Source organism: Coenobita brevimanus, chromosome 26, assembly GCF_032717465.1.
Source record: "Coenobita brevimanus isolate Jiangsu-jjx chromosome 26, ASM3271746v2, whole genome shotgun sequence".
Taxonomy (NCBI): Eukaryota; Metazoa; Arthropoda; class Malacostraca; order Decapoda; family Coenobitidae; genus Coenobita; species Coenobita brevimanus.
The window spans coordinates 47,906,968-47,916,954 of NC_136979.1; the positions used below are offsets into that span (position 1 = coordinate 47,906,968).

A 9,987-nucleotide genomic window follows, 5' to 3' on the forward strand; every position below is an offset into this window, starting at 1 on the left:
AGGTTCGAATCCCCGCTGGGGCAGGGAGCAGTTTAAGGATTTGAATTTCATAAAGCACACGTTGATGATCTACCAAAAGACCCGCCGACAGGTCAAAAATACTCCCGTTTATGTATACCAGTACACCAGTCCTGTAGGAGACGTACTAGTATGTATTCGGTATGGACGGTGGGTGTTAGCGCTGAAGTAGTGACATTGGAGGTGTAGGGTATACAGGAAGATTACGGTGCCTTGGAAACAACCTTTGAAGCCTGTGCCCAGAGCCGAACATATCGAAATAAAAATTGAATAGGACGCAGTGGTTGAGCAGAGGTTTCAATAAATCCAGGCTGGGGTGCAGGACCTTTGGCGAAAAGATATATCGTTTCTGGCAAGGGTAAATTTTTAAGTAAGCAAAGGGAAAGTCCAAAGTTTCCCCGAAACGCTGCCTCAGCACTGGGTACGCCACACTACACTCGTGCCGCAGTTTCAGGTGCACGAATGTGGTGGTCTTAATAATATGAAAAAGCAGTCATCTTAATGGCTCACCATAAAGTTATCCATATCCGTATCAGCTAGTGAGGCTCTGAACACCAGGATTCTTAATGGTACTCTTGCTTTACCAAGTCTGAGGCATTGAAGAAAATACAAATATGTTTATTTACGATAGCACATAGCACCTGGGTGCATCAAGTGAAAATTATAGGCCCGTTTGATCCATTTCGAACCCATACATATATACATCCCCCCCTCCCCGGTGAAGTAGGTAGGTAGGTAAGGGTTATTTGACTGGTGGATGAAGGTATTTTAGACATATCCTACTTTTTTTTTCTCTCCATTCCCCTGGTATTTTACGTATCCCAACTCTTCCTCCCCCTCTCCCTGATATTTTAGCAATCTTTTTTTTTTCTTTCACACTTCCTAGTTTTTACCACATCTCCATTCATTGCCTTTGCCTAGATATTTTGTATCCCTAGTTTTTCATTCATTCATTGCCTTAGATATACTCATGTCAGTTTTTCTTTCTTACTCTTCCAAACCTTCTAAGCAGATATCTAGACATTCGTTGTTCCTCTTCTTTCATGTCCTCAGGTATTTTAGACATCCATACTTTTCCTCACTCATTTTCCAAGGTCTTAGTACGGTTCCTAAACATCCCAGTTTTTCTTTATTCATTCCCTTCATTTTTTTTTTCAGTCTTCCCAGAAATCAGTATTTTTTCTTTACTGTTTTCCCTCGGTATGAGAGACATTTCTAGCCTTCTTCACTCACTTCTCAAGGTCTTCTTACTCTGATTCCTAGACATAAAAATTTTTCTCCTCTCCCTCCCTCACTTCCCTCGACTCGGCACCTCCCCGAATGTTTTATTTATGTATTTTTCTTCGCTCACTATTTTAAACATTCATAGCTTTTCCTCACTCACGTCTTAAAGTCTTCTCAGTCTGTTTCCTAGACTTCCTTACTTTTCTACCTGCCTCTCACTCCGCGCCCTCGCCGAATTCTCTCACATCCCGCCCTTGCCAATGTTTAGTTTTTCACTTTGGCTCTAATTCCCGGTAAAAGTTTTCCAGCAGGCGTTTGACTCTCGCTAAGCGGCCCTTCTCCCGCGCTTCTGTTTTGACTTCCAATTTTTAATCAGAGTCTCGAAGTTCCGTGTTGGTAGTCTGGAGGGAAGGTGTTAAGCTGGTAGTATTTTAAGGAGGTGATGGGGTATTTGTTCTCCTCCGACCCTGCTGTACGTCTCGTTTCTATATTTTGTCTCCTTCACTTTCCAGTCATCAGCTTCATCGTCTTTTCATTTTTGTAAACAGCTGCTCTAAGAATAACGAATTTATCTTCATCCTATGGAACTTTGGCCAATAGCATTAGATCTCTGTATGTAATAAAGATGAAAGGTAAATTAAGTGTAGACTAGCCCAGGACCTAACGCAGTGTGTCCAGGCGATGCATTTTTTTTTTTTTTTTACGACGGGTTTTAGTTATTGGACATTTTCTTTATTTATACAGGATGTCCTATGGCTTGATGTGCTAAATTCGTGAGGTGATTCTTGAGCTAATTTGGAGTAAACAATGCTGTATCAGCATGGATGTGATTCTCGATAGTTTCAGAGTACAATTACTGATGACCTAATAACCACCACAGAATAGGTCAGTGGGGAAGCCTCGGAGTGGATAACAATTACTAGTGTACTGCCTCAGGGTTCAGGTCTGCGTCCATTATTATTTATCATTTACATCACTGATAGTAGTGTGTACCTAGCAACATTATTCATGATGTACCGCCACAGTATGGGTCGTAAGACCTTTTGAGTACTACTTGTTCGAATACCCCCCTCTCTCTCTCTCTCTCTCTCATATTTATAGACGATAGGGCTCTGTGTGTTTGCTGGTGTATGAACAAAATAATTCAGTTTTTATTCGACATGGACCAGACGTAAGGGAAGATTGAGGGTCAGCCCAGAAGTTGACCTTTTATTTTGAGTACCATGGGTCAAAGGTCAAAATCACACAGGCGAGGTCAAGATAAGGGGTGTGGATCCAATTCAGAAGAAACTAGTTGGTAGGGTTGTGGGTACGGCAGAGGTGAACAGTTTGATTTTGAGAGGAGTCAGTCAAAGGGCCAGCATTTGTACGTAGTGATCACCTGGAGGCTGATGATGAATATTCTGTCATTACCTACCGCTTCCTAGTTTCGTGTTTGATAGGTAGGGTTGTGTAGAGGATGAACTGTGACTGTCATTTTCTGCATAACTCCATCTTTCTCTGTCGGAATGATGATGATGGTGATAGATTGTCATTTCTTTCCATCTTTCCCTCTCTGTAGGTGGGCGGGAGTTTTGGATATTCATAATAATTATAATAAACTGCCGGTATTGTCTACGACCTTAGACCTGACTGCCTCTTGTCCTGCAGGTTTGTTTTCACCTGACAGACCTGGGCCACTCCCACAGTTGGATTACTAAGTTGTGATTGCGCGAAATTCGATGGACATTACTTATGAATGAGCTTCCTTGGTAACTAGCTAAATCAGCCGTCCAGTCTTACTACACTTTGCAATCAGCCGAGCTAAAATAGAGGTTAGGGATCTTCGCCAGGTTGGAGTATACGCGCTACAGTGATCTCCATGATGCAGACGATGCCCCCCAATGCCCACCCGAGCACCAGCACCAAGAAGGGTCCCTGCAGGTGTGCCGTGGTGATGGTGTGCCCCGTTACGTCCTCGCCTCCCACACCTCCCGCCCACCGTCTTTCCCCTGTCGCGCCCACCAGTCTCCGAACCTCAACCTGGGATCAGGGCACAGGGGTGACAGAAGAAATTATTAACGCCTTCTAGCCGGTGACGCATTCTTTGTTTTATTCTTGCTACTTCCAGACGCCTAATGGGTTAAGGCGCTTCAGCCGGATTGGATCAGGAGGCTATTTTACAGCTAATGTGTGGCTAGGTTTTTTATCACATGATGCTACTCATAGGCGGGTGAAACTGGTCACCCTCGTCTTAAATGTTCGGACTGTGTCAGCCTAGTTCCCGACCTCTTCACTTCTATAAAAAAAAAAAAAAAGGGACGTTAGTCAGAGAAATAGGTAAAGACTGATTCCAAACGATTCCATTTACGTCAGGAAGAGCCTCTAGTAGTGAAGGGATTAATGAAGGCTATATACACTTGCACAGTTCAGAAAGTCTCTCCTAATTTCCAACAAATGCCTCTAAGAGTAACAAGAATAAAGTGACAGTAGCGTCCCCGGACTGAAGAGCTTAACAAGGTGAAGCTCAGTCATGGTAACTGGTTGTGTCTATGTGATTTCTGTTATTTAAAGTCCCAGGGTGTTTGTATGGCAGAGATTCATACGTATGCACCCTGGATCTGAACCTGCAGTGCCTCTGTGAAAGCCTACTCGTTTCTAGATGCCTGTGCGCCTTGTCAAGTGTTCAAACCCAAGCCGTGACGGGCATTTGGAGAGGCAGTGACCCACCTGGAGCCAGTGCGTGTAGAGTCCAGCCTCCGCCAGCCGCTGGATCGCCTTGTCAAACTTGCCCTTCCACGGCTGATGCTTCTTGAACATCCAGCTCACGTAACTAGGTAGAATGGGCTCGGGCAGCAGGTACCATCTCTGCCTCTGTCGTAGGATAGTAAAATATGCATAAGCAGGCGTATGGAAATATAATGTTGAACCCAACATCACCATTGTCGTCGTCGTCATTGTCAAGTTTCCTTATTCACATGGGGTGGGGAACTCGACAGCAAGGCATTGATTGTCTGTAGGGACGTAAATGCTATGAGCTTCCTTGTCTGAATAAAATCTTGTGGCAGCGCAAATAAAACAATATCCATAGTCCATCACCAGGTTGTAAAATTAGTTGAGATGTGTTTGAACTGATATGGATTATAACTTGATGTGAGGGTCTTCCTTTTGCTACATAAATTCGTTTGGCAGCAGCGGTAATAAAACCTTCAGTTCAGTGTATCATCGCCCTGTCAAAGAGTTACTTCTGTGCTTTGACTCAAGAATCCAGTTATATCACTCCTGGTTAGCACTTCTTTTCATTATCCTCAAAGATAACTAGCTTAATGGAGCAGCTATACTGAGCCGTATGAAATTCTGTGAAGTTTGGTTGCCAAGTGAAGTACTCTCGTGGACTGAGAGCCACGGATACTTTTGTCCTTCTGCAGTTTATCTCACGTAACTCAGCGGCAGAATAAAACAATACTGTGGCTGTACAATCCTTCGTGATTAGCACCATACTTTAGTGTTAATGGCTTACTACACCTCAACATTCAATATGAACAGCTGGCAATTTTAGGCTAGGTTATAGTAAATAGAAGGGAGTTGAATTGACCCCACCTGGAAGCGTGTGAGTAGAATGACCTGTGTGTATTGCAGGACGTCCACCAGTGCGTGAGTTCCTGCCTCCATGGTCGCCACGGCAGGTTCATATCCAGGGAACAGGTCCACTTTCTCACCTAGCTGCCTGTACACCATGTTCTCAGAATCTTTCAAATCCTTATGCGTATTGTCCCCCAGGTCAACCATGGCCAGTCTGGGGAGGAGCACAACCATCACCTTTCCGACTACGGCCTGTATCGTTGCTTACCAAACCTCTACAGCCTAGATCATTGCCTACCCAACCACTGCACCCTAATTCATTGCCTACCCAGTCGCTCCACCCAAAATCATTACCCACCTAGCCAGTACACCCTAGATCATTGCTTACCCAATGACTGTAGCCAGTACTTCGGTTGTACTTCCTGTTCATAACACTTGTTCGTGACTAGCATCATATTATAGTGCTAATCCATTGTTTTAACTCGGCATTCAAGATGGAGCGATGACAATTTTAGGCTAAGTTAGAGTCAAAGAAGTATAGACTTTGTAGCACCCCTTCCCTACAAAATATGTACTTCTGTATACGATACGTTATTCTTTTGTATATTTATTCAAGCTATGTCGATAATATAGAGACATATATAACATATAGGAGACTACTTAGCTGTAATAGGCGAAATATAACACAAAGAAAAAGGCCATAAAACCACCTGACGTGACGAAAATACAGGTTGTAGATCACAGACTTGACACTGACAAAACTCGGAGCCTCGTGTTCCCGCCAGCATAGTAGGGTCCCCACCACCTCTTCCACCCCTTCTTAACCATATTATTTCTATTATTTGCCGGCTGATAATCTTCTGTGTATGTATTGTATGTAATATGTGTCGATTTACAAAGGTATGAATAACATACGGCAACAGAGACTGGTAAGTTATAGTAAGCAAAATATATCCCGAAGGAAAAGTTGTTACCAACCCCTTTCAGCCGAAGAGAATACGACTTCTAGATCACCCACCTCACAGAACTCGTCGCCAGCTGTGACAATGAGGTGAGGCGTGGTGGGTAGGCATGTTTGGCGAAGATGATGACCAGGTGTGATGTGAAGGCCGTGGTGATGACGAGGCAGCTCAACATCCACAGAGATGCCAGTGACCGGGACTGTGGCTGTCTAGGGTCGCTCTGACAAAGCAATGGGCGCAGCAGTGCCAGGAAGCTGTCTCGATCTCGCTGTTGCACTTTTGCCTGTGAAGACATGATTGGACTAGTTATAAGGTTCCATCCCTTCGCACCTCACTGCAGGAGTGTAGGGTAAGGGAAAGGCATGTAATTTGCACCCTATAAACAGTCCTTCAGTTATACAGACTCTGTGACTCACAGCCACATTAACAATATATCCACAGGCACTTCTCACCCCACACTCCAGGTGGTAGGTGACAGCGACCATCATCCACTTACTTGATGTAGCTCTTCCTATTTCTGCCTTAGGCGACTCTACACTGAGTGACAAGCCTAATGGTTTCTTGTAAGACTCTACACTGAGTGACAAGCCTAATGGTTTCTTGTAAGACTCTACACTGAGTGACAAGCCTAATGGTTTCTTGTAAGACTCTACACTGAGTGACAAGCCTAATGGTTTCTTGTAATCCAGGAAACCATTTACATTTACTCTAGGTGGTAAACATATAACCAAATAATATGCTGTTCGTAAAAATAATGAAAATGTTAAATAACACACAGTCATGGCATTTGTATATTTGCTGCAAATGGAATTTCAGCTTTCCAGTTGCTAATTAGTCATATTTCACCAAAATAAATGGGATTTTTCCTGTGGTAATTGTGCCGGAAATTTTTTTTGAAAAGTTATAATTACCAGCAAGAATACAAAGGAAAGTTTTGCAGTAGCCTAATGTGAAAAAAAAAAAAAAAAAAAACGAGGCCAGCATTGACTTTTCTCAGGATTTTCACAGTAAACTGATAGTAATAATGCCGGTTTGTTTTTTGGCTAGGTTTAAATTGCTTAGATTTAGTTTGGTTAGATGAAGTTAGATCCTAAATATGTTTGTTTACATTGGATATGGCGTCCGATATGAGGAGGGGGTCTTCATGCTCTTAATGATTTCCCTTAATGTTCATACTGGTAATTATGACTCCCTAAATACGTATTTCCTGCAACTTTACCATAGAAGAAACCGCTCAATATTGGACAAAGCATGACTGATGAACAATTAAAACAGAATTCCAGACGTGACCGCGAGTAAAATTTTATTCTTGTCGTTATCGGACAAGGTGTGATAATACGTAAGGCAACACAGAACTAACCTGAAGAGCAATACAGCAGCAGGATAAAAGAAAGGCAGTGACGAGGACCGCCCAGACACCGGTGGTAAAGGGCCGGACGAGAGCCTGCCACCGAGGTAGTGGTGCTGGGATCCGCAGAAAGGCACCGAAGGCAGCCCTCATAAAACAGCGGGACAGATCAAAATATGCATAGAATTGTGGTATCTGAAACATGGAATTGGGACTGAAATCGTAGTCTAGACTGACCATGCCTGCCAGCCCACTCCAAGACCCATTCTGCAGGTAACCCCACTGCTGGTCCAGGGGCTCATTGGTCAGGTTGTACGAAAAGTTGAGCGCCTTAGCCAGCATATCAAGCATCTGCATTGAGGCTCCGGCTGCCCGACCATTCACATCTTGATATAGAAAAGGTATTTCTATTAACCAAGAGGCAAGGTGGAAGGTGGCACGGCAGGTGGTGGGGAAGCGGTCAGGGAAGAGCGAATCCCAGGTGGGGAAGATGTGGGGACTCCAGCGGCCCAGGAAGTGAGGGGAGGGTGAGCAGAAAGGCAGGACGGTGTAGGCAGCGAGTGAGCCTGGCTCTACTATGAGGGGTGTCAGCAGCGCCAGGCTGTGTACTCCACTCAGCAGCGGCTGCATCAGAAGGGCTGCAACATCTAGCACTGGCTCAAGGCTCACCAGCAGCAGGTGGCGGGGAGGACGGCCAGTCGGGGACCAGTGGGCCAGGAAGTGGGTTGGAGTCGTGAGGAAGAACGCCAGATGGAGTGGTGGGGCGGCTGGGCTCTGTGGCAAGTTAAGGGTGGCGTCCTGTGCAGCTGCGGCAACACCAGCAGGCAGAGCGGGGTCCAAGTGCAGCGTCATCATGCTGCCTCGTGCTGGGCCCTGTGCCAACCCCACCACTACTGACAGAACTCGACCCAACACCTCTCTAGTGTGGGATGTTGTCAACGACTCGCCAACAGTGTTTGATATTCCTGTTGCCGCTACAGCTCTAAGAACACTAGTGAATGCCATGAATATCCACAGAATTCTCCACGACATTATGTGTTTCTTGTTCTTGATATCTAAACCAAGAATCTGTGCTCTAGTGTTTTGGGGCAACCTATCATGAGCTCTGTATGTATTTTCACTGCACACCAATACATAGAGTTTCTGTACAGTATCTCCCTCATGTGCCAACACCGGGATTTATTGAACCCACTATATTGCTGGAGATTGGGGGAAATCACACAGTAAAGTATGGTATAATCACAACAGCAAGGATGTCTTAAATGCGTATCATTTACATAGGAAAGATACTAATAATATATCCATTTGATACAACGGGATAGAATTTGTACTGTATTACCAGAATTACCAGCTTGTGCTAGGACCACTCAGCCATACCTCCCGCAAGACACTGACTAGCTTACCATAGCATACTCAGCGTAAGTGGTAGTAATGTGTATTAGTCCATTAGTGGTAAGTGCTTTACGTTCTAGGCTAGATATGGTTATGTCTATTTGCCTAACTAATAATTCAATGAATTGGTAAGAACTGAAGGTGGTTCATACTTTTCAGGAAGTACGAGTACTCGCATCCAATAACGCAGCCAGTTATGATCGAACGATCGGACAAACCCTCCCTCCCTCCTCCCCTCTCATCCCCCATCCCTTCTCCTTTCCCTTCCTCTCTCCTCCTCCTCTTCCTCCTCCTCGTCATAGTAATTTTGTTGACCTGGTTTTTCCATGACTGATCCGAAGCTCCGACAACCACTCAGCCTCGGCGAGTGTGTGTCTACTGTATTTCTTATTCTGTTGATGTCATCATTCGTTAGCATTTGCGCTACATATGTGCATTAATGTAGCAATAACAGGTTGATGCATATGAATAAGACGTTTATTTAAAAAAGATGATGAAAGGAGGAAGAGAAAATAGTGCTTTGTAAGACCCTACGAAATAAAATAAAATATAACGCGTCTTTAGTCTATTTCATCAGCGTATTGGTCTAGCAGCACTAATCGTTGTTATATTTATCATCTTCCGGTCTGTCACACTCACCACTCACTTCCTCCAATTCACCCTCACGCTCACTTCCCCCGAAGCACCCTCAAGCTCACCTCCCCCAGGTCATCCCCACCCTCACTTCCCCCAATTCACCCTCACCCTCACTTCCCCCAATTCACCCTCACCCTCACTTCCTCCAATTCACCCTCACCTTCACTTCCCCCAATTCACCCTCACCCTCACTTCCTCCAATTCACCCTCACCCTCACTTCCTCCAATTCACCCTCACCCTCACTTCCTCCAATTCACCCTCACCCTCACTTCACCCAAAACACCCTCACCCTCACTTCACCCAAAACACCCTCACCCTCACTTCACCCTTACCCTCACTTCACCCAATTCACCCTCACCCTTTTTGTATTCCTTCTGCCGAGAGAGAACCCATAGAAATTACTAGGGTGAAACACGGTCATTGGTCAAACGCTCCTCGTGACCCCGTGTGGTCGTTTCGTAAAATTCTGTGGCCAACTTGATTTAAGTGTACCAAAATATTACATACCTTACACTTTTCTGAATAGTTAAATCACTTTATGAATACATGCCACTAAAGTTTATTATTGCCGTGTTTATATATACTATTAAAAATATCCATCTTCACAGTGATAAGAGCCAGACTTCATATTATTTGGGACCTTTGCCCATGTTCGATGGAAATGTCTTCTAACGGCGCGAAGCTGAGTGTCATAGAAGGGGATTTGATAAACCTTGGTGTCAGCATTGCAGACCACCCACTCCACACTCCAGCTGCCTGCTTCTCTGTTAGCTGTTTACATTTGTTATAGTTTTGGTTTTTTATTAGCGATGGGTGTCATAGTATTACAAGATGATGTATAATAA

At 44.5% G+C, this 9,987-nt stretch overlaps 1 protein-coding gene across 1 annotated transcript; it reads right to left on the reverse strand.

Moving 5' to 3' along the window:
• Positions 1 to 3,057: 3,057 nt before the first annotated feature.
• LOC145394034 (putative glutamate receptor) lies at positions 3,058 to 8,145 on the reverse strand. The gene is made up of 5 exons (XM_080268004.1): positions 7,126 to 8,145; positions 5,822 to 6,048; positions 4,822 to 5,017; positions 3,952 to 4,095; positions 3,058 to 3,264 (listed from the first exon to the last, which is right to left on the reverse strand). The coding sequence occupies exons 1-5, from the start codon at positions 8,143 to 8,145 to the stop codon at positions 3,058 to 3,060; spliced, it is 1,794 nt and encodes a 597-aa protein (XP_080124130.1).
• Between the last annotated feature and the right edge of the window lie 1,842 nt (positions 8,146 to 9,987).